The 24879-nt window shown below is 34.7% G+C and overlaps 5 protein-coding genes across 6 annotated transcripts; 2 read left to right on the top strand and 3 right to left on the bottom strand.

Moving 5' to 3' along the window:
• Window positions 1-558: 558 nt before the first annotated feature.
• LOC120283750 lies at window positions 559-2023 on the top strand. The gene is made up of 2 exons (XM_039290480.1): window positions 559-911; window positions 995-2023. The coding sequence occupies exons 1-2, from the start codon at window positions 583-585 to the stop codon at window positions 1326-1328; spliced, it is 663 nt and encodes a 220-aa protein (XP_039146414.1). The 5' UTR covers window positions 559-582; the 3' UTR covers window positions 1329-2023.
• Window positions 1774-2787, bottom strand: LOC120283751 (cytochrome b5-like). Its single transcript, XM_039290482.1, has 3 exons — window positions 2574-2787; window positions 2417-2483; window positions 1774-2244 (listed from the first exon to the last, which is right to left on the bottom strand). Exons 1-3 carry the CDS (start codon window positions 2655-2657, stop codon window positions 1979-1981), a joined length of 417 nt encoding a protein of 138 aa, XP_039146416.1. The 5' UTR covers window positions 2658-2787; the 3' UTR covers window positions 1774-1978.
• Window positions 2788-4623: 1836 nt separating this feature from the next.
• Window positions 4624-8137, top strand: LOC120283810 (adenine DNA glycosylase). Of its 2 annotated transcripts, XM_039290553.1 has the most exons (7): window positions 4624-5059; window positions 5150-5209; window positions 6137-6253; window positions 6384-6481; window positions 6923-7464; window positions 7574-7680; window positions 7813-8137. In XM_039290553.1, the coding sequence occupies exons 1-7, from the start codon at window positions 4652-4654 to the stop codon at window positions 7894-7896; spliced, it is 1416 nt and encodes a 471-aa protein (XP_039146487.1). In that variant the 5' UTR covers window positions 4624-4651; the 3' UTR covers window positions 7897-8137. The 2 variants fall into 2 exon arrangements, with proteins under 2 accessions (XP_039146487.1, XP_039146488.1); XM_039290554.1 differs by lacking the exon at window positions 6137-6253.
• Window positions 8138-20556: 12419 nt separating this feature from the next.
• On the bottom strand, window positions 20557-22776 carry LOC120284135 (mitochondrial metalloendopeptidase OMA1-like). Its single transcript, XM_039290935.1, has 3 exons — window positions 22054-22776; window positions 21794-21954; window positions 20557-20928 (listed from the first exon to the last, which is right to left on the bottom strand). The coding sequence occupies exons 1-3, from the start codon at window positions 22774-22776 to the stop codon at window positions 20679-20681; spliced, it is 1134 nt and encodes a 377-aa protein (XP_039146869.1). The 3' UTR covers window positions 20557-20678.
• Window positions 22770-23497, bottom strand: LOC120250138. The gene is made up of 2 exons (XM_039258922.1): window positions 23464-23497; window positions 22770-23356 (listed from the first exon to the last, which is right to left on the bottom strand). The coding sequence occupies exons 1-2, from the start codon at window positions 23487-23489 to the stop codon at window positions 22906-22908; spliced, it is 477 nt and encodes a 158-aa protein (XP_039114856.1). The 5' UTR covers window positions 23490-23497; the 3' UTR covers window positions 22770-22905.
• Window positions 23498-24879: the final 1382 nt, after the last annotated feature.

The following is a 24879-nucleotide window of genomic DNA, read 5'->3' as shown; positions in this document are numbered from 1 at the left end:
ACCCGTCATCATCATTGTGTTTAGTGAGTTTAAACTCTAGAATACTTCAAAATCCTACACGCCTTTCACAGTGAAGTTAATGCTATTGGGCTATGACCCTTTTGGCCAATTATACATATGACAATTGTACATAAAATTTGTATTGAGCTTGATATTTAAAAATAAGGTATAAAAATAATGCATAAGAATCAGCCAATGCCGGCAGAATACTGATCTCTACCAGTAAATCCAAGCACAAAACAATTACACACCAACAACATCAAGAAAATTTCTGAAATATTTAAAAATAAACTTGAGTTAACTCTGAAAAACTTATGGATTCTTTGCAGTCACAGTATAAATTCATTCCTGATTAATATGATTCAAATTAAACATGAGTAAAAAGCTCACTTCACAGTCCAGGTGAAATCAATTTAAAAACAAGCAACAAGAAACAGCTTAGAATATCAAATCACTATCAATGGAGGAAAAAACCATTGTGACGGGAAACCCGAAGAAAAACCAGACATAAATAAACTTGAAGTTGTGGTTTCATAAGCTAAGCCTAAGAGTATATATTCTGCAATACTTCAGTCAGATTGCATGGCAAAGCCCATTTTCTTCCTTACCATTCAAGTGATCATCTTGGCAGTAACATGTGTGCATGCAAAGAGTGATAAAGAGCTTACAAGCAAGCTACTCTGCAGCCAATGCTCGGCTTGCGACGTGAGCAAATGCCCGGCCAGTGATGCATATCCTCATTTGACAGCATATGATGACTCTCTCATTGCTGGCTCCTTGCAATCAGACTTTGTTTCTTTCAAGGATCGAAGAGTTTATGCGGTTTCAGATATCAAGGGCGGCGAATCTGAGACCTACAATGCATACTATGGCTGGCAATCGACCTCAGGATCGGCTTCTGGCTATCATAGGTGAGTGAGCTCCTCTTCTTGACTGTCTTTGTCAATGCATTAATTTCGGTGATCGATGATGAGTTCTTACTTGGTAAGTTCAGATTCAGCAATTACATGGACAAGTGCTCCGGTCAAAACTATTTGACAGTCCATGAACATGGAGTGGTTGAGCTTCGCTCATTGCATTCGCTGAAAGACTTGGGCCAGGCTGATTGGAAATCGATCAATCCTCCACCAAAATACAACCACCGGAATTTCCGCTTCTGGGTGAACCGGAGCACTGGAAAATGCCTGACAGTTTTCGGAGGAAAAAAGCAGAAGAGGAAAGTTGGAGTGGCAAAGTGCAAGTTCAATGGATCGAAACTGTCTCAATTGTTCGCCTTTCGGTTCCATTATCACAAGGCTTTTTGCTGCTGTGGTCTTCACAATGACTGATCTTGAGACTTCCCAAAGATATCAAAAGCTTTATGCATGCAGGTGTGTTGCAGAAATAAAGATAGATAATCAGTGTTGCCCCTCTGTTATGCTTCTAATATTGATACAATGGGTAAACATTCATCGGTTTCTTCTAAGTGAAATAAGATTAACAGCACCAAAAGACTGCAATGCTGAGAATTATAATTCACAGGCTAAGCTACATTTTATTTATAAAAAAATGATTCAATGCCATGTTCAAATCCAAGTAATACAAAAAAACATTGTGGTTGCTTCAAATGATAAAAGTAAAACTAATCCTTACATATTGAACATCTTCAGTTTCGATCTGAAATTATTCATCACAACTGCTATGCTTCTAACATCAATACAACCGATAAACAATTCATCCATTTCACTTAAACAAGAAAATCAGCAACATCAAAAGATCGAAATACAGAGGTAATTCAGAGGACAAGCAACATTTTTTTTTATAAGAAATTATTCAATAGCATGTTCAACTCCAAATAATACACAGCATCATGATTACTTCAGGTGATACAAAGTAAAGTCAATTTGGATCTAATGCTATCAAAGCACAAAATTATTCCCCATGTCCAAACCAAACAATGCATAGAAAAACACTCAACAGAAACACATACTAATTTGTTCTAAGCCTCATCACTGTAATAATTGCTGTAAAACCAAGCACCAAAGGCCAGAGCAAGGATAAGCAAAGGCCACAAATAGTCTGTCAGTCTTGAAGAAGGGCCAGTCCTCTCCTGCAATACCCTAGCTCTTCCCGGCTCCCGATCCTTCTTCGCATCTTCTCCAGGCTCATATCCTTCAACAACACCAACCAGGAATCTCTCCCTCATAGTAGTGGCTATAGAGCTATGTCCTATGTCCTCAAATGACTGGGTAGCATCTCCAGATGCTTCAAACCACAAGGTAAACAATAAACAACCCAAATCCATCATTCTATCATTCTATCATGAACTCATACATACAGACATATATATATATACAATTATGCATTAAAATTAGAAACTATGCTAACATTCACAATTTTGACAACTGAATTTTAGGATTAAAAAAAAATTGATTACCTGAAGCATGAATGAGAACATCATCACCACCAGGATGATCATCTAAGAACTTGGTCACATCATAAACCTGCAAACTCATTCAAGATCATAAACAAGATCAACACAAAAGAAAATCAACAAGGAAAAGAAGATAAAAAAACAAAGGAAAAATCTGAACCTTTCCATGAATGACCAACCAACAGTCTTTCTTGGAGGAGTGGAGAGAGATCTCAGATTTGGAGTACTTCTTAGTGTCCTCCATGTTTGCAGTGATCTCTCAGAGGCTTGTGAAAGCTCAAAGGCCAGATGAAGATGAAGAAGAGATTGTTGTGTTTATAGATGTTAGAAGTCAAATGGTTGAGGAGAGAAATAGAGGAACTGACAAAGAACAACATCCATAGAAGTTGTCACCCAAGTCAAAGTTGTATGCCTGTTGCAAATGATAAAATTACCCATTAGTCACTGAAAATTTTCAGTCTTGCCATTTAGCTCCCAAATGTAGATCATAGATGTCAAACTTGGTGGTCTGACTTGAAACTTTCTCAAACATATTATTATAATCTTATTTTTCTTTGATTTTTAATTCATACAGTAATACACTGTTTGGTGCATGTGGGAAGCTAGAAGTTTTCATTCCCATCTTCCCAAGCAACTTGGAGTTCTCAAGTTCATATTCGGTGAAGATTAGTGGTGATCCCACGGGTGTGGAAGGTCAACTTTAATAAGTGGGTTAGGTATTGTTCTTGTGTGTGAGATTTTATGGAAGTCCATAGTTTCTGGACTTGTTCTGTTGTTTTAGTTCTGTTTTGTTGTTATACCATATCTAGTGATTTTTTGGGTGTTTTATTCTGTTATTTCTCCACTAAGCATTAGTGGATTATTGTTGTCACTTTGTAATTAATTGAAGTGATTTATTCAATTTTTTTTTTTTAAGTAATATGCTGTTGGTGAGTAATTGATTATTGTTATAAAATGGCAAAAAAAATCTCAATCTTTCAAATATATAGTATATATATTAAATATAAACATTTTATTTCCTAAAAACAATTATAAGGGTTTAAGTCATCTACATACTACACAAATACATTTTTTAAAAAAATTAGATAAACCACATATTTATTGAAAGAAATAGTTAAAATAGAGTACAAAAAAAGACCAGTAAAAGGAACTAAACCCTGAGATGCTCACCAGAGGTGAAGCACTCAAGGGGAATAACATACATGACAGGAACAAAAAAAATGAGCAAAAAAGGAAAAAGAGAAAGCAAAAAAACCGACAAAGTCACCATCAGATCACACGGGCCTGTCTTTTCTACTGGAGAAGTAGACTACAAATACACTGTTTTGATAATGGGTGTTTGCTTACAATCGTTGGATAATGATCAATGATTATTATTTATATAAATACTATACAAATTTATTGTAAAATTATACGAGACCATTTAGAACTATTTTATACGGTTTATAAATGGATTACAGGAGTTGGATTGGAATCCAATGTTTAGTTCTGTATTATATATATATATATATATATATATGAGGATCGGTAATTAAAGACATCCTTAAATTTGAAATATAAGGAAGTTCACAATACCTGTCTGATGGTAATCCAACGGCTATGAGTATCACAAACAACATTCTACAGTGTCGTACAACACCATGAATAATAAAATATATACAATATTTATATAATAAACAACCGCTGGATAATAATTCAACATATGTAATTAAATATCCTTAAATAACAGTAATCTAGATGGCATACCATTTATATATATATATATTGAGTTAATTTTTTAGCATGGTACTAAACTATGGTCATTTTTCATTATGGGTTCCAAACTTCAATTTCAATCAAAATGGTTACCCAACTTCAATTTTGTTTTACAGGGTGATTACATGAGAGATTCCGACCTATTTTTTTTTATGATATAAATGTTGAAAATTCTCTGTCAACATATGCACAAAGATACCGTCCGCCCTAATCGACAATTTCATTTCGTGATATCGATGAAATTTATAACATCGATCACTAAAAAAATAAAGCCAAAATCTATCGTGGACTCATCTCAGTGAAACTAAAATCGTCGAATAATTTTCGATTCAAATTAAAGTCCTGACCCCAAAACGAAAACGGCCATAGTTAGCATCATATGAAAAAAATTTACCCATATATATCTATACATATATTTGGAGAAGCTGTGCATATTGGCGGGAAAATTCGTCAATTCAAATTACGAGATCTAGATTCTAGAGCATGAGCATCCATGCTTCCTCATCAATGGAGGTTGGAATCCATGAAACCAGAGCCAAAGCCAAAGCCAAGAGAAAACGAACTCCTTCAAGGGCCCTGGTGGCGAAACCCTCGGCACTCCGATCAGGAAAAGCTCCAGAAGAAGCCGGTGACATCGAGGATTTCTCCTCGGAAGATGCTCTCCGGATCCGTTCCTCTCTTCTCCGGTGGTACGACGAGCACCAGCGTGTCCTGCCATGGAGGACGAGAAGCAGCGGCGATGGCGAAGAAGAGGAAGAGGACCGTGCTTACGCCGTATGGGTCTCGGAGGTGATGCTGCAGCAGACGCGTGTGCAGACCGTGATTGAGTACTATAACCGGTGGATGGCACGGTGGCCAACTCTCCGGCTGCTCGCCGGTGCCACCCAGGAGGTGTTTGATGAAATTCCCTAGTGATGGATCTTTTATTAATTTAGTTTTTATTTAATCTCTACTGACATTGTTGCTTGTGTGCTTGTGAAGGAGGTTAATGAGATGTGGGCTGGCTTGGGATACTACCGAAGAGCTCGATTTCTCTTGGAGGTGGTGAAACTTTCTCATTTCATTCATTCATTCATTCTTTCTTTCGTTGAATTGCTTGGTTCTTTGTGATTTTTTAGTCCACTGAAATAGTGCACACATTATGTTTGTGTTTTTTCACTCATAGATGTGGATAGAAATTTCTTGTTGTGCTTTTGTTTGCATTGATTTGTTATATTTTTTGTGATTTTATTTTTGTTGAGAATTTTTGAGATGCTTATTAAAAGAACCCAATTTTGTTCATTCTTTGAATTGTGTATTTCAATGTGCCGATGTTGTTCTTTTGTTCCTATTAATTTGTTATGTGAGGTATGTCCTTAAAGTTTGGTAATTTTGAGTTTGTTGGGTAGTTTCTTAGTTCTTTGTGGACATACCTCACTAGACCTGACCATGGTTCGGTTCCGGTTTGGTTTCGGTTCAAAACCGCCGGTTCCGGGTTTTTAGAATTATGAACCGGAACCGAACCATAGTCATAAGGTTCCGTTCTCGGTTCGGTTCCAATATGGTTCCGTTCCGGTTCGGGTTCTAAATAATTTAATTCCAATTAATTAAAAAAATATAAAAATATATTATTTATATATTTCATTTAAAAAAATAGAAATAGAACCGAACCGGCGGTTCGTTCCGTTCGTTGCCAGTTCCGCTTTTTAACTCATAAGAACCTTAACCGAGCCTTTAAAGTTCCGGTTAAGGTTCCGGTTTGGAACCGAAACCTTTTATACGATTCTGGTTCGGTTCTAATAGTGGCGGTTCCGTTTGGTTCTACGGTTCGAACCGAACCGCGGTCAGGTCTATACCTCACATAACAAATTAATATATATATATATATATATATATAGATAAAATTAAAGTCAATTGTCCAATCCTCACCTTCTTGAGATGTTTTTCAGAGAAAATCACTATTGAATTTGTTGAGTATTGGATTTTTAGGGGGCAAAGTCAATTATCCAAGAAGGTGAGTTCCCTCAAACAGCTTCTGCACTTCGTGGAGTTAGAGGGATTGGAGATTACACAGCAGGTGCAATTGCTTCAATAGCTTTCAATGAGGTGTATATCTTGGAGGTTTTTTTTTTTAAAAAAAAATTAATATATGTGCTTTGCAATACTTTGCTATTGCTAAGTGTGGATTAAAATATAATGGAAAGTTCTTAATTCATTATTATTATTATTATTATAGGCAGTGCCGGTTGTTGATGGAAATGTGGTTAGAGTGATCAGCAGGCTGATGGCCATCTCATCAAACCCTAAAGAAACTTCCACAGTGAAAACTTTCTGGTGAGTATGGAAGTTCATGACTCTCTTTATCATGAAGTTTGTTAGTTGATAGTTTTCCTCTTTTGTCTGTGCTGCTATTAAATTAGAGTGTCGGAATCATTTATGCAACTGACAAGTTCAAGGTATTGGTTGATGAGAGCTGTTGTGTATTTGCATTTGATATTTTTATTGATCTAATGATTTCCATTAGTGTCAACCCAACATGTTTTGGGCATGAGTTAAGCTTTATTTGGCATGTAATTGACTGTGTGAACCGCTTTTAAGTTTCCTGACAATTTGTGGAAACCCAATTTAGAGCTATCAGAAATGAGGTACTGTTCTGATCAATCCAAAAGCTAAACCTATTCCATATACATAATTATTAGAATGTAAACTGTTCTAAAAATCCAACTTATCAGAATGTATTTAACTTTGTTTCTTAGATACCTTAAATTGTGATAGGAGGTTAGCTGGGCAGTTGGTTGATCCTGATAGGCCTGGAGATTTTAACCAAGCTATGATGGAACTTGGAGCAACATTGTGCAGCAAAACTAGCCCTTCCTGTTCCGCGTGCCCAGTTTCGAAACAATGCCGAGCTTTTCTTCTCTCCGTAAGCAATCCATCAGTAAAAGTCATCGATTATCCTTTGAAGGTTGCAAAAGTAAAGCAGAGGCATGATTTTGCTGCTGTCTGTGTTGTTGAAATAGTGGAAGTCCTGGACCAAAAGTTATTGAAGGAAGACAACAACAGACCAAGATATCTTCTTGTCAAAAGGCCGGAACAAGGACTGCTTGCTGGTCTGTGGGAGTTCCCCTTGGTTTTAATCGATGAAAAAGATACCAAACAAAATACAAGGAGAAAGACAATAGACAGATACCTTAAGAAAATACTTGAACTCAAAAATTGCAATGTGAATATGAGGGAAGATGTTGGTGAGTATGTTCATGTTTTCTCTCACATCCGACTACATATGTATGTTGAGTTGATGAGTTTGACTCTCACAGGTGATTTTTTCCCCTTTTTGATATGCATCATTTGATTCAGATAGGAATACAATGTGACTATATGTTAAAAATGGGCATTTATTTCTGTTTTCTGTATATGTTTGTGAAGGTGGCTCAGATCTCCTGGTCAATGAAGAGGAATCAAGCACAGTTACAAGGAAAATTGTTGATGATCTCTTGATGAAGAGCATGGGCTTGACTTCTGGAGTGAGAAAGGTACTGTCTTTAAATATGCATATAATTTTGCTTGAATTTGTACGTTTGTGAATTCAAGTGTCACAAGGCATCTTGTTTAGACTATATGATCTGATACCAATGGTAAATGGTAAAATCTTTTTATGAATGCAGGTGTACAACATGATCTGTGACTTCAAAAAGAGCCAGTTAATGCAAAGAGCACCAAGGACAAAAACTAGAAGATCAATACCGTGATTTATAGTTATTTAATCAAAAAGAGCCAGTTAATGCAAATGCAGATGATTACAAAATATATTTGTGAGGTAAGTTATGTGATCAATTTTGTCGCTTGATACTGTGTTCTCTGTTATTTGTATAATATCTATGTTCTTCAATGTTCACATTATTATATGCATGCAAATTTTGGTCGTATGTTAAGTTATGAGAATGCAGTGGATTTTCAAGTAGATTTCTCTGTATGGTTGTGTTTCAAATCTATTTACTGGCCAATTTAAATATTTGTGTAATATCTGTGTTATTCTATGTTCACAGTATTATACTATTATATGCATGCAAATCTTGAAAGTGAACATTAAGTTAGGAGAATGTAGTTGATTTTCATGATTACTCTGGATGGTTGTGTTTCAAATTGATTTAACTTGAATGATCTGACTTGGCTATGGCTCAATGAATAAACAAGTAGAACAGATCTCAAATTTGATCCATTTGACTGCGTGCTCCATAGAATAGAAACCAAATACTATTTGTGATGAATGTGCATGCACCTACACAATTCTAATTACTTGGCAAACACTTATGGATCCCTAATATGGGGTTGTTTGGATGGGTTTATTTTAAACTTAGAAATGCTTTTTTATAAGTTAAGCATTTCTGGATTTTAAAAAACATGTTTGTTTTGGTTTTTGGGCAGATGCAAAAGCTGTGTTCATAAGTTGGCCACTAGGTGCTTATCAGAAAAGCACTTCTGAGAAACTATTTTTGGGGTTATAAAATTATGAAATTAGCCTTGACAAATAAATAATTCCCTCGTTATTTCTCTCTCTCAACATTAAATCTCATCCAAATTAATCAAATATATGTGAATATATGGAATGGTTAGAGCGTGAGTGATATGCTAGTTTCTTTTTTTCTTTTATTTTTTATTTATATTTTATAAAGTGCAGCGAATAACCGGAAACTAATAATCAGAAACTGCAGCGAATAACCGCAAATTACAGTCTATTTTAGTAATTTGTAATATCTCCAAAAGTGCTTTTACAATTCTACATTCAAATAACTTCACACATATAAAAATACTTCTGCATTAATCTATTCAAATATAAAATATAGAAAAACACTTAACTTATTTTGAAAAGCACTTTTTTTGAAAGTATTTCTACAAAATTTTAAAAAATATTTATAATAAAAGACAATCCAAACAAGGCCATAATATTTATAATTTTAGACTTTCTATGGGTCTAGATGGAAATCTTTGATGCCAAATAACTCAACTTCAAGTAGATTCTCAACCAATAGTCATGACTCATGAACCTTTGGTTTTTGGAGCACAAGGTGCCCTGTTGGATAGGTTGATTGGCTGCCATGATGCAACCCCTATGTTTTAGTTTCAATCAAGAGTTTGACCATGGATGAGGCAATGAATACCATTCCAATAGGGTCCATTCTCTAACCTTATGTTTGGATGGAAACAATGGGAATGAAAATTTTCATGATGGGAATTCCCATTATCCCTAATATGGGGTAATGGAGGGTAATGGAGTTATAATGACCTTATTACCTTTTTTTTATATTTTAATTTTATATTTAATTATTAATTATGTTAATATAAGGGCATTTATATTTAATATAATTAATTTATATTATCAACTTATATATTTAATTAATATATTATTAATATAATTAATTAATCAATTAAATTAAAACAATAAATGAAGTGGATTATTTAATATAAATATTTACTAATAATTTAATTAATAATGATATTCAGAATATTTTGCAAATTATTTATTATAAACATATATATCATTTATTTACATAAAAGGGCACAAAAGTAATTTTGTTATATTTTCTCTTTTTATTTTTTTCATTCTAATGAAATATCTCTCCAACTAAACACAGTTTTCATTGCCATTACTTCTATTCCTATTCCCATTTTCATTCTGTAATTATCTAAAAACTTTGAATAGTTTGTTGAGTTTATGTGTTTAAAGTTTTGTATGAAGAAATGAGAATAAAATTTTATGTTTTTTTTATATTTAAATATTCTTCATATTTGACGAGTTTAATAACTTATTTTCTTTGTTTAATGTGTTTAAATATGTTTAATATGTTTTATTTTTTCTAATGGTTATGCTTCTGAAGTCTTTTGTTTTAGGACCTTTTCTTCTTTATCTTTAAAAATGTCTAAAGTTTTATATGCCAAAATGGGAATAGAGCAAAAGAGGAAAAAGAAGGAAAATGCAGAGACAGAGAGTTTATTGGCGCAGCTTGACAATGAGAGTGTGACAGACACACACGGCAGACTAATACACGCACTATTAGAAAATTTTTTTACCATTAAAAGTGTATATATATCTAATATTATAATATTCTTATTTAAATATTTATAATATGATAAATTAAAGTAAGGTATTTAATTTTAAAATAATATTTATAATATAATATTAGGGCCAAATATGTGATTCAACAAAATAAATTGTGTTTTGGATATATATCAGGACTGATCTATAATGCAGCAAACATAGAGTTATCATTGGAGTTTCCATTGAAAATATTACGAGAATTGATATATAATTTTCAAAATATAGACTTCTCAGCAGGAAAATATGGACAAAGAAAATGTAGGACTTCTCAGTAAGAAAATATAATCAAGATAAATATGTTAGTCTAGTAATAAGAAGGTGTTTTATGTAAAATTGCTTCGAGGGCCATCTATAATTTTTATCTCATTTGATTTATTTGTTTATTTTTTTATTTTGTTGAAAAAAGTGAATAGAACATGATTGATTAGAAGAATAGAAATACAAATTAATAGAACAGAAACGGAAATGAACAAAAATGGAGAGGAGCGAAGGATGACTTCAGGATAATCGAGATGACTATAGTAGTAGTGTAGTGTTGAATCGCCTTCAAATGAATGGGTCGTCTGGGTCGCTAGTCGGTGGATTCTGATTTTCTGGGCCAGGGAGTAGGGAGCTTGTGAAGGAGACTTCTCTTGATTTTGGGATGGACTCTTTTAAAGAGATATTGAGAGACTCCAGGCTACATGGATCCAGGAGATAATCAACTTATCAATTTTACAAATTAGGGAAGGAAATTCTAATGCCTTGCAATTAAAAATGGGATTGTTGCGTTCAGCCTAATAATCCAGCAAATAGCACAGCTTAGGAGGTTTCTCAGTTGCTTATCAATTTATTAATTTTTGACAAAAAAAAAATAAGTTTTTAATTAATTAGTTAAGGGATGTACGTAAAATTTATGTTTCAACAAACTCTCACTTGGATTATTGGGCTTCACATAAGGAGTAATGCCGCTAATCACCTGAAGTGGGCTTTGGCTCATCTATAATTTTATAAATTTTATCGGTTGCCAATCTTGATGGGAAATTATCCATATGATCATATGACAAGGGCTATAGCTCAGTCAGGGAGATCACCTCGTTTACACGTGTTTATGTGAAAACATTCTCAATGACTAGTGTGTGATTTATATGATAAAGAGTGTAGTATCCAAACTTTATATCAGGATCAATCTATAATTTCCTCATATGTAAGGCATAGTATGTAAAATTTTCACTATGACTGATCTTTATTTTCTGAAACATAAGGTGTTCATTGTAAAATTGTTATGAGAACAGAGTCCTCTTACTTAATTTTAAAACAATTTAAGGAGTCTTATTATTAAAAAAAAAGAGTTAACTACTCGGTCAAGTCGTTTGTAATATCAGTGTTTGAAGTTCCTTTCGTTAACCAAAAAAAAAAAAGTAACAAAAAAAAACTTAAAATTTTAAATTATTTCTTATCAAGAGTGTTTCAAGTGATTAGCGTTATTAACCCAGTATCCTTTCGGGGAAAAATGTGGCATAGGTTTAAAACTAGAGGAAATAATTTTATTCTTGTACAAACACTAATAATTCAAAGTGAGGACGCATGAGGATTAACTCCGCACGCACCCTTTAATTAATCAAAAGTTTGTACCTTTTGTAAAGAAAAAAAAAATTTCACAACAAAAATAATCCATAAAATAACATCACATTAGTGAATAATCCACAAAATGTGAAACTTAGATACACAGAAATACAATTAAAGATCAAATCATTGGACATAAATAAAATAAAATAAAATAAGAAAAAACCATCACGTTCACTATGCCTAATAAATATATTCTGACTAGGGAAGAATTACGCTCTGCATTTGAAAAAATTCGAGTTTAAGTTTCTTAACTCGCAAGTAGCAAATACATATTTGGCTCTCTTATGAAAAGTACAATGTTATATAGTAGGGGTGATTTATTCTCTTAATATGCATATATTCTAAGCATGGACATAAACAATCTTTTTATGTGGGGGCACTAATCCTCTATTCCTATAAAAAAAAAAACTAGGAAAAAATTTACAAACAAAGATAAATAAGAAACAATGATAAACATAAATTTTAAAAACTCTTGATGATTAGTTGTGGAAAAAACTACACAATTTTTGAAATATTTTATTAAAAAGTAGAGGAAAATAAAAGATTTTCGTAAGTTAGTTCAGATTATTAACAGAAAAATTGATTAAAAACTAAATTAAAAAAATCAACAATTTAATTGCTCCTTTTCTTTTGTGTTGTGGGCCCCATCCCCATCTCTCCACTCTTACCAATGTGCATATGATTTTATCTGATTATTCAGTATATTTTTTTTAATAATGTGCAAAAAGCAAAAACCAAGTTTAAAAACCCATGGTCTCCACTACTAGGAATCGAACCCTTGCCCATTGCTTGACAAAGCAAATACCTTATCCGTTACGATAAAAACTCATTACAAAACACTGTAAAAAGATTTAGTAAATTACATAAAAATTTACAACTACCTCCAACCTTAATGTGACACGTGTCCTTTCCAGAAAACATGAGAAACCCTATATATATATATACCAAGTTCCTGATTTAGGTTTTTCCCAATTGTTCTTCGCCTCATCATCTCGCCTGAGAGTAAGGTTTGGTTTTGATTTTATTTATTTTATTTTTATTTATTTATTTATTTTGTTTCCATCATTTTCAAATCCATCTTGAAGGGATTTTTTTGTTTATTTTTTCAGGATGTCGAAGTTTTTTTTGACTGCTCGTGGTTTTCTCCTAAGCCAGCCATTCAAAGTGAAGGTTGATGGATGGATCCAGCGCTCACCACTCCCAACTCCAACTCCAACTCCACCTCCGGCTCCGGCTGGTCAGAAACCCATTCCACCGCCGCCGAAGAAGACTTTTTTTGAAGCATGCGTTGAGGCCATGACATTGATTTCCAGTGTCCACGATGCCATATCGGGCTCAGACGACAACAACATCGACAGCGACATCGATAGCGAGTGAACTTTTAGTGTGTTGTTAGGATGAAGGAGGAGAGTGCTATTCATGAACTTTTAATGTGGGTTTTTACTTTTTGAAGTGTTAATGTGACTCTTGATCATGAATGTTTGTTTTAGTTTTTCCAACTTTGTTTTCGGATGATATTTGTTAAATGAAAGAATCCGATCTTTGGCCGTCCGGTGATGTCGTCGATCTCTCCCTTTCCCTTGTTCTTCTTCTTCTTTTAAATAATTGTTATGTCTGTTTTTCTTTTTATTTTTATATATATATATATATATATATAATGGTATATGAATTCTTTGTGTCATTTATCTTTTTTTTTATAAATAATTTCTTTGTTAGTTTTTATTATCTGGCGAGATATCATCCGTGGTCTCTGAGAGCATGTACGTTACTCGATGATATCGGTTCATCTTGAATCAAGATTTATTTCTAGCCGTCGGATCCTGCAACAATCTTTTCATCCTTCTGTGTGAGAGCGCCACGTTACTGAATTGCATGGTTTGTTTCCAATCAAGATTAATTCTTAGCCGTTCGATCCCATACCGATATTGTGGGGCCCACACTAATCTGATTCCTCCCTGCCTTGCTCTACAAGGCAACGTTTTTTTTTTTTAATTGTTATTACTTATTTAATTTTATAACTTATAAATAATGATAATAATAATAATAATTAACCACTAGCATCAATGGTGAGCATTTCCACTCTTATATAAACTTAAAAGAGTCAAAACCAATGCATAATAACACTCCAAATTAAGAATAATTGAGAAATCCAAAAACTATTATAAATGCAAGCAAGTACTCCTTTAAATCTCTCTATGTTGGCCTTGAGAATATATTTTTTTTTTCAGCAAGATGAACTTAAATTGCCCTTAGGGCAAAGTTAACTATTAGATGTTACTCTTCATCATAATTTTCCCATAAATATTACCAATGGAATGCAGTAGTATTTTATGTTTTTGCATGGTGTGGGCTCCTTTCTTTCCACCCGGCCTTTAATTAGGGTATGACCGGTTGAAAAGCATGGATCACAAATCAAAATTTAATTTTTTTTTTATATTTCGAGATGATTGCGGGTTCATAACTCCTATTGAGGGCGAGCCCTAATATAGTACGAGACAATGTCATGGGGACCTCCGATTAAGAAACAAGTGTGAATGAGAAATGGCGAATAAACATGATAATAATTTTTATATTTAATTTCAAAGATGCATGCGAATACAGTGATCGTAGACAAGAATACGAAAAGAATAGAGCTATTCTCTAGAGAGCTTAACAAGAGATTTTTTAGAAGGAGCTATTCCTATCATGCCCCTTCAAAATTTATTTTTTAGTGGCGCTCTTAACTCCCTATCTTGAAAGTGTGTCGGAAGATCGCTTTTCAGCTTTTATGAATGTAGCTCTCCTCAATTTCTTTTTTATATGGGTTTGTGTCTTGAAACATGAGCTTAGTCAAGCTGCGGCCGCTCTACATTCTGAGTTGCTTACTTGATTACTTTTTGCTTCTTTTATCACTGAAGACTTTGGCTCTTTTACGCTTGTAAAAAAATCTCCGAGCTCCCGGACTTGTGAAACTCCTCAAGTCTTTGGCTTCTTGGTGCTTTAAAACTTGAGTTGCGTTTGTCGTTTACTTGATGCATTTAGGGTCTTAGCTCTTGATGCTTTTTGAGCCTTTACCATTTGATTTTTAAGTCGTGACCTTTAACATGGTTAGGGTCGTTAACTTAATAATTTTGACTTGATTTTTAAAATGGACCTCATACTCATCTGAAAGAGACCTCATAATGAGCTTGGGAAAATCTTTTGCCAACTTAACTTTTTCAATGAGTGTTGACGAGAAACATTTTTATTTTTTTTATTTTTTTTTGTGAAAATTTTCATTCTTTTTTTTTTATTCATCATCATTTTTCTCTGTGAAATTTTTCATTTTTACTCTTCCTTTCATTTCAAGAAAAGATTTTTCCATTTTTTTTATTACATCTCCTTTCACTCCAACGGGTGTCAAAAGACATCCAAGTGAGTTTCAAGAAAATCTTTGTCAACTCTTCTCTTTTTTTTTTATGAGTGTTGACAAGAAATATTTTTTTGTGAATTTTTTTTATTCATTTTTTTTTATCACTTCAAGGGAATTTTTTTTTACTTTTCTTTTCATTTCACGTTTTTATTCCAATGAGTGTCAAAAGACCTCAAAGTGAGCTTGAAGAAATGGTTTGATTTTTCTTTATGAAAAATTTCTCTTTACCCCAAAAGTGTCAAAACTTTAAGGTGGAATTAGAGAAAATTATGAAAAAAATTTCTCGTTACCCCTAGAAAGTCGAGACTTCAAGGTGGAATGAGAGAAATTTCATGGAAAATTTCTCTTTACCCCAAGAAAGCCAAAGCTCATGGTGGAATTAGAGAAAATTATGAAAAAATTCGTTACCCCAAGAAAGCCAAAGTTCATGGTGGAATTAGGGAAAATATGAAAAATTTTTCTAGATTCCCCAAAAGCCAAAAGCTCGAGGTGGAATTAGAAAAATTTTTATGAATAGTCTAGTTACTCCCAAGAAAGCCCAAAGCTCATGGTGGAATTAGAAAATATGAAAATTTTTCTCGCTTACCCCAAGAAAAGTCAAAAAGCTCGAGGTGGAATTAGAGAAAATTTTTATGAAAAGTCTCAGTTACCCTAAAAAGCCAAAAGCTCATGGTGGAATTAGGAAAATATGAAAATTTCTCTACGTTCCCAAAAAAGCCAAAGCTCGAGGTGGAATTTGAGAAAATTTTATGAAAAGTCTCGTTACCCCAAGAAAGTCAAGGTGGAATTAGAAATTTCATTAGGATTTTTCTAGAGGAAGCTACTGAAGAAAAAAATTACCAAAAATACCCCCACTCAAATTCATCCTTTACTTTTCATTTTTACTCTCTCTTTTTTAACCCATCCTTTCATTTTTCCCATATTTTCCTTTCTTCTCTCTCATTTTACTCACTCTTCCATTTTTCCATATTTTTTTCCTTCATTCATTTTTTACCTCTTTTACTCCTACATATATTTTTATACTCATCCTTTTCATTTTTTTCCTTTCTCTCTTTTTAACCCTTCCATTTTCCCTCGCTCTTCATTTTTCTCTTTTTCACTCTTCATTTTTCTTTTTACTCTTCATTTTTTCCCTTTTTCACTTTTTTCTGAAATTCAGTGGCACGGCATCAGCGGTCGCGAGGCACACAAAGAACAAAGGGAGAGTATCCTTCTAGAGTTGCAAAATTCATAGCCGATGATTCGAATAATCAACAAAGCTAAACATGATTTGCTACTAAACCGATGATTCGAGCATCCTTTGTATCAAACTAAGATGGGCAAAGCTGTTGGACTATAATATTCTCATTTTCACCAGCACTATCCCTATCATTGTAAACATAAATAACATGTCTACCCGAGCCAAGCTATATGAAGTTCAAACAAAAGCGAATCTATCATTCTTATGCACTTAGCACAAACTCTAGCATTTGGGTAGGGATCATATGAAGCATGTTAATGGTGTTTCCAGTCTAAAGACCTTGCCAATCTTGTTGTTCAATAACCTCTATAAAGCTTCCAACAATATGCTTAGATCCAACTCCAACAACCATTTCGTCTTGATTGTCTCAAGAAGAGCAAGACCAACTTTTGGTCGTCGCCCGAGCTAAGAGCATCACTAATAAATTCTCCAACTTTTTACGCATCTCGAAAGAATTCTTCATTGCTTCACCGGCGTCAAGGAATCGGACACGGAACTCCATAGCTCCACTCTTAGCGAGCAACCTTAAGAGCATTAAGCAACCCCATCACCACCACCTCACAATCATCTTCCATCACCCACAAATACTTCTCCTTTTTTTCTTCTTACATTTTTCAAGAGAAAGCAATATTTCCCAAAGCATGTTTATGTGAGGTGTCGACTACATTTGAAGCTCTAAGATGGATGTATAACTCAATATTGAGTTTGTGCGGGGAATTCACTCGTAGCAGCAGGGGAATCACGGAGAATGGTCAGTAAACCTCACGGGCTCCATGCGGCCCGCATGGAGGCCGTGTAGATCTGTAGCACCCGAATGAGTTACTTAACTCTTCATTCTCTCTTCGATGAATAGGACATTCTTGAGGGTTTCTTGAGAGAAAAAGAAAGGGAGAGAGGGCTACGGGCTAGGGCTTCAACATCCATCAAAGGGGAAGCCTTGAAGACATCCTAGAGCTTCGGATCCGAGCTTGTGAGCTCAAAGAAGAAGAAGTGAAGGTATAATTGTACTCTTCTTCTTCATTCTTGTAAACCTAAGCTAGGGGTTGCAAGAAGGTGGGAAGGTTGCTAGAGGCAAGTTGTTTTATCATCTTGTTGTGTGTTCTTATTTGCTCAGAGAGGCTTATTGTATGTTTGTATGCATTGATTAGCCGGGATTAAGCTAGGTTGTAGCTTAAGGGAGAAGAAGAACAACGTAGCACTTCCCATACCAATTGAACACTCTAGATCCTTGTGGTTTCTCTTTGTAGTGAGGAGTTTTCCCACAAGGATTCTTCATGAAAAAATATGTACATTGGTTTTTGAATGAGAATTGTGTATTTGCTTGTCGTTTGATCCAAAGGGGTGAATAGTGTTGATTTGCCGAGGTTTTTGTCCGTGTGTGTTGTATACCCGGGCTCCCCACAGTTTAGATCTATCCAGAGATTTTTTCTAGCTTTCTAAAAGGCAAACACATTTGAATGCAATCCTGGAATACTTTGCGCACCATCTGGACTAGGGGTTTAGGGTCCGACAAGACCCGGACCTTTTGACCATGCTACGGAGGCGCGCGAAAGAGAAAAAGATGCGATATTGGCATTGCGGTGGTCGTCGTAGAAATGGGCGTCGATCTGCGAACCGGGGAACCAACGAAGCGCCTTCGAAGCTCCCCGCCATTGCTCCTAAGCGGGAAGCATTGATGCCATGCCGAGACGGAGAAGGAGAGGGAGAGAGAAAACACTGGGAGAGAGAAGAGAAACTCCTCTTCCAATCGTCCCCTTTTTTATCTGTCGAAGCTCTCTACGTCCTCTCCTTCCTTGTTCTTTCCTCTATCTTTTCTTCTCTCTTCTTTTTTCCAGTCTCCCCTTGATTACATCCCTCCTCTCTCCTTCTTCTTTTTTCAAAAATCTTCCCCTCTTCTCCTTAGGGCCCCGAGATCCCTCAACACCCGAAGAATCTCCAACTCCGGGAGATTTTTTATTTTTCTATTTTTATTTTTATTTTTTTGAATTCAAAACTTCCTATCTTATCCATAATATATATTTTCGTATATATTTGAATTTCCCTCCTTTTTATTATTATATTTTATTCATTATTATAAAATATATATGTATATTTATTTTTTTTAAATTTCAAACGACATGTATATATATCTTCAAATATATATACATATATTCTTTCTCCTCTTTTTTTTACATCATTATTATTATTATTATTTTATTATTTTTTATTTACCCCCCTACTTTTATTTGGAATAGGATAATGCCCCTTAACTCCTTTTTTTGCTCCTATTTGAAGTAGGAGAATATGATTTATCACTATGATTTTTGTTTATCTTCTTTTTTTTTGTTTGATATGAATTCAAAGCACAATGCTAATTTCCTAATGGGATTAGGAATAATAATTTTCTATATAAACACATGGAATTGTTTTGGATTAGTATTTTTGATAAGTACTCTTAGAATTTTGTTATATTGACGAGTTAGTTTAATATGATAATATTTCAATCCAATAAACAACTTCTAAAACTAAAATTACCAAAGTGAAAGAAAAAGGCCAGCGACCTATTATTACATTATTATTATTATTTTTTAAAGAGAAATGTAGAGGACTATTTTGTAATTCCAAAATATATAGTGCTTATGTAAAATATTAGGACTAATATACGATTCAACAAAATAAATTGTGTTTTGGATATGTATATATCAACACTGATCTTCATTTTCTGAAACATAAGATGTTCATTGTAAAACTGTCATGAGAACAGAGTCCTCTTACTTAATTTTAATACTATTTGGGGAAGTTTATTCCCAAAAACAAAAAAAGCTAACCACTTCGTCAAATCATTTGTTATATCACAAAAGTATTTGGTGTTCCTTTAAAAAGAGCACAAAATAAAAAAATAAAAAAACTCAAAATTTATATCATTTCATACTTAAAACCACTAAGTTCTGATGCTCAGCCATCCTTTTAAAAAATTAATTCTGTGAGGGAATAAAAAGCAACTGATTTAACAATAAATAAATAATAATAATTAATTAATTAAAAAAAAAAAATAACGATCACTGAGTTTAATGAATTATTATGAATGCAACTCTGTTACCATTACTGACCTTCACTTTCTCCTCATCCATGAACACCACATGCCCATCCTCTTGCACAATAACAGTGCATAACTACACTCACCAAACATTCTACTAAAGCTTTCAACATCTTAACCGATTGGAATTCAAATCGAAAACATCACCACATCCATGGCCATATCTTTGGCTTCACTACTAATTATATCATGTTTTTATCATTCCATCTTCTAATTCTCATGCATATTTAATCAGTGTATTATTCATTCTTCTCATCCTTGAAGACTGGTTATCATTAATGTAGACTGGTTTGTTCTGCCAGTATGTCTGATTGTGCATCGCTATGACAACACTGCAGTTTATCTCATAGTGTGAGTAACCATCATTTCTCTTAGAGTTTCTGAAGCCATCTTGTAAAAGTTTTCTGATTGATTGTCGGAGATGAGCCGGGAAGTCGAAGGGTTTATATATATATATACACACACGTTGAGATGCTGAATTTTTCAATTTAGTTGTGAATTCGAAAAGGAGAAACATGATTAACATATCATCATAAAAAACTTACATCTGTCTGAACTTGGTGCTTTGCTCCACCTGAAGATCAGAGACCGAAACATGCAGCCACATGGCAGTGAATTCTTTATGAAATGCTTGCACTCTGACATCTACAAGTCACCTAAACAAACAAGTTCATGAATTGTAATTATCCCAATCTCATTCTTGCAAGGCAAAGCAATGTAGAAAAATCGATCCCTAGGCAAAATAGACTTTTTTTTTTTTTGTATAAAACATGGATTCTTGAGGGTTTTGCTTTGTTTTGATTCAAACTTGGATTATAATGGGCTTTTCTTTAATATTGTTGATTCCAATATGTAGTGGTCACAGTAGAGAGATATCTATCTGTATTTCTCTTTGTACTACAAAGAAGTCACTCATCAACTCATCAGAAAAGCTGCATGAATTTACAATTGCAGCTAATTTGAGATTGTGAGGAGTATTTTATTGAGACTAAATAAAGAATATTAGTCAATTTACAACCATCATCATTTGATAGCAAATTGATTTTTTGTTATTGTCTAGAGCATTAGGCAAACTACTTAATTAATTACAATAGAAAAAGAATTTGATGAATGAAGCAGCTAAAGAAAACCAGAAACACCATGACCAGCAACTGCATCCTTGTGCACAGACACTGCTCGTTCCATCACTTGTGCCTGAGACAACATTTTTACTCTTCGCATGCTTGAAGGATGAGTTGAGGTATAATCATCCAATGCACTATCCTTATTGATTTGCCCCAGTTTTTCATAAACTCTTGGTGCCACATGTGGGTCATATCCAGCAGAAGCCATTAACAAGAGACCGATATAATCTGCCTCTATTTCCATTCTGCCAACCAAACATTGTTAAACTATATATATATATATATATATTAAACACACATATATACTATACTGCCAGAGAGATTAACAATTTGCAGCAACAGAGCCACACTATTTAAATTGAGAACTTGTGCAAACTCTATCAAAAACAAGTGCGGCAAATGAAGCTTATCACAACTAATAGAATTATTGTGTATAGAATTGAGCAGAAGAATAAGGTCAGAAGAAATTGCACTGTTTCAAGGAAATTAACCCCAGCCTCTAATATGACAAAATTTTGATAATTTTTCTATTCCTTGTGTTTCCAGGATTTGTAAATTTACACTAATAAGAGTGAGGGTAAAGAAATAAAATAAAACTAACACTACTAAACAAAATAAAGTATTTATAATAGAAAACCCTAATCTAATTTAGTTGGGACCAGAAGAGATGAAGAAATTTATCAACATGCCAAGTTTGGGTTAGCCCAATCAATAAGACATTCGCTTCCATGCAGGGAGTTGGGTGTTCAAATTTTACTCAACGTATGGTGCATAAGTTAGTATACAAGAGCCCCTCGTGTGGAAGCGGGTTTGCAGCTCAATAACTGTGTTGTCACATAAAAATGTATGATTAGACGATCAATTCCCAATTATGTGGTACGAACTGGTGTCACCTTTGTTAATCCGCAGATATATATATCCTTTTTAGGTTAAAATAATTTTGATAGTTGAGGCCTATCTAGTCTACTCAAACTTGCATTATAGTTAATAAATTTTGCTACTTAATTGGTGTAGTTTCAATGTGGCTTAATTATAAACCGCAATGAAATGGCCAAGTTAAATTTACCGAATAAAGATAAAATTACACAGAAATTATAGTGAAATATATACCTTCTAGAGAAAGGCAGTTGCAGCAAAAAAGTAGACATTTCATTGACAAGATCAGGCATGTCAAATTCTAGAAGAATTAGCTTGAAGACTATCCGTATGACTGCAAGCCACAAGTTCTTTGTAATCGTCTCTGCACCATGGCGAGCAGTAACATGCGCAACCTCCAAAAATAAATAAATAAATAAATAAATAAATACCCTAGATAATTAAGCTCAAAAAACATATCAACTTCAATAAACAACAACAAAGAAACAAGATACCTCATGTCCAAGTACAGTGGCGATCTCAGCATTCTTTTTGAAATGATGAAGAAGTCCTGTGTAAACAACAATCTTTCCGCCCGGAAGGCAAAAGGCATTGACAGAATTATCCTTCACCACAAGCACCTCCCAATTCAATCCCTCCAAATGGTTCGTCTGCGGCACCGACACCTTCTTCTTAGTCGCCTTGGACGAGACCTCGGAAGTGGACCTGAGCTGCTTGTCATGTTGGAGACCTCGTTGAAGGGCTTTGATGATCCTATTCGCAATGTAGCTGACACGGACACTATCGGGATGGTTGGCGGGGAGGATCTTGTCCTTGAATTTCTTCTTCAACTCTTTAAACTCGTCCTCGCCGAGAAATCGCTCAAAAGAAGGAGAAATGAGTATGAGGTGTGAGCGTTTAGTGCAAGGAACAGTCTCAAAACGACCAAAGTAGATGGTGAGGATGGCTCCGCTACTGACTACGATGACAATGAGGACGGCGCGGAAATTATGGTACCAGTGCTCTGGCTCGTCTTCGTAGGAGTGGTAGAACCGGCGTCGTTGGGAGAATGGATTGGGGATACGTTTGATGGAAAAGAGTTTGTTAGTGGAATGAAGGTTAGGGTTGAAGATGGGTCTAGTGAAGAGAGGAGGAGAAGGAGAATGGGGTTTGTGGGAAGGGATCTTGGAGACGATGGAACGGCGGAGGAGGGGATATGACTTGCGGAGGAAGTTCATTTTTTTGAGGGAAAGAGCTCTGGGAGCTATTTTATTGACATAAAAAAAAAAAATTACAAAGAGTATAAGATTACAGACCAGAAAAAATAAAAAACCAAAAAAACAGAACAACAGAAAAACAGAAAAAACTCAAAACCAACTAAAACCACAAGAGTAAAAGGTCTTCATCAAACATCTAGGGAGATCCCTTCCACAGAAAAAGAGGGACACTTCATGATGAGTCAGGCCAAAGCAAGCCAAAGAGGAAGGGGCTTTACACCAACTTAGAGGGATTGAGTGAATGGCAGGGCTGCCCATCTCTACAAGATGCTCCTTTATCACTTGAAGCTGAAAATTCAACCTCCAGTCTTCTAACCTATCTCGGTGCCTCAAAGCTTCAATAATCTCAGAACTGGAAGTTAGAATAGTCTTGACATTAGAGATCATCTTCCAAGTAAACATAGCCTGTGAAGCAAAGCAAAGAGCTTTGGCAGCAGCATCGACAGCAGAGCTCGCCGAACAACCACAGCACCCTGAGCAAAGAACTTTTGAGTTTGAATTTGATAATATGAAACTAAGGCCAGCTGATGATGTGTCTGCACTACAAATTGAAGCAACAAGTAAAATAGGGCTGTCAGCAAATGTGAAATTGCACATAATAAAATTATTCTTCAATTGGCAAGTAGATGAGAATAGAAACTCCCTGACATGCCCAATAGCTCTAGTAGAAACATTAAAATGATTCAAGTCCTCCCCTTTAAAAATTTTGTTGCACCTAGCTTTCCAAATGAACCATACAGTGGCAGTTATCACAGCTTGAATAAAACTATCATTACCAGTCAGAACATGGTCTAACCAATTACCAGAAATCAACCCATCAGATAAATTAATAGGTTTACCAATAGCCGTGCAAACCATGTTCCAAACCTGTTGGGACTTGTTACAATTGAGGAATAAATGCTCCACCGTTTCTGGAAAAAGATTGCAAAAAGTGCAAGAAGTAGCAGGCCCCAAATTGAGCCGATAGAGATAATCATTAGTTTTCACTACATTATGTAACAGTAACCACATAAAATATTTCACTCTCGGGGCCACTTTGATACGCCATAACTTACCCCAACCATCCCAGCTCTCCCCAGAAGTAATGTTCTGATTGAAGAAAGAATAAATCTTGGTGGAAAGCTTGGTGCCCAAGGACTTAGGGAACCAAACCCAGTGAAGATCATGTTCATAATCTATACTGCTCTGACTAATAGTGCCAATATTAACAAACTGGCCAAATATATGATGAAATGAAGAAACATTGCAATGAATATCTACAACTAAATCTGTAAACTGAAAACTATCATAATCTATATCCATATTTAAGTAAGTAGGTTTATAAGCAATTGGAATCTCAAAGTACCACGGGTCATTCAAAAAAGAGATCAAACTAGGGTTAACAGACTTAATCCAAAGAAAAAGTTTAATAATGGAAGCATTATGATACAAACCTCTGTAGAACCAGGAACACTTTCTAGGGATGGAGCCCTTCCAAATATCAAAAGTACCATACTTAAAAGCCAACAGGGAGGTCCAAAAAACATTTTTATTATTAAGCAAACTGAGAACATTTTTAGCCATGTTAGAAATTTTGGAGATACCCAAATTCCGAATTGATAGACCCCCCTCAGAACGGTTAAGAGTAATTTCATTCCAACCAACAGAGTTGATGCCCTTTCGATTGCTATCCTTAGACCAAAATAGGGCCCTGGCAGCTTTAGAAATACGATCTAGGATGGACTTGGGAACAGGGTAAACTGAGAGATAATAAATAGGGGCAGTCATAATGGAAGAATTAATGAGAATGATTTTCCCAGCAGGGGAAATTCTAGATTTCTTCCAAAAGGAGATTGACTTCTCAATCTTGTCAATCATTGAAGAGAAACAAGAGAGTGCCAACCTCCTAGGAGAAACTAGAATACCCAAATATTTGACTGGAAAGGAGCCAATTTTGAAATCTAAGATTTTGGAGATTCTATTGGAGAGGTGCTTATTAAACCTGGTAGGGAAGATGATCTCAGATTTAACACTACTAACTTTCTGGCCAGTGATACTCTCATAGAAAGAGAGACAACGCTTGAT

Source organism: Dioscorea cayenensis, chromosome 19 (assembly GCF_009730915.1).
Source record: "Dioscorea cayenensis subsp. rotundata cultivar TDr96_F1 chromosome 19, TDr96_F1_v2_PseudoChromosome.rev07_lg8_w22 25.fasta, whole genome shotgun sequence".
Classification (NCBI taxonomy): domain Eukaryota; kingdom Viridiplantae; phylum Streptophyta; class Magnoliopsida; order Dioscoreales; family Dioscoreaceae; genus Dioscorea; species Dioscorea cayenensis.
The sequence above is the reverse complement of the archived record's forward strand: the minus strand, read 5'-3'. Positions and strand labels throughout refer to the sequence as shown.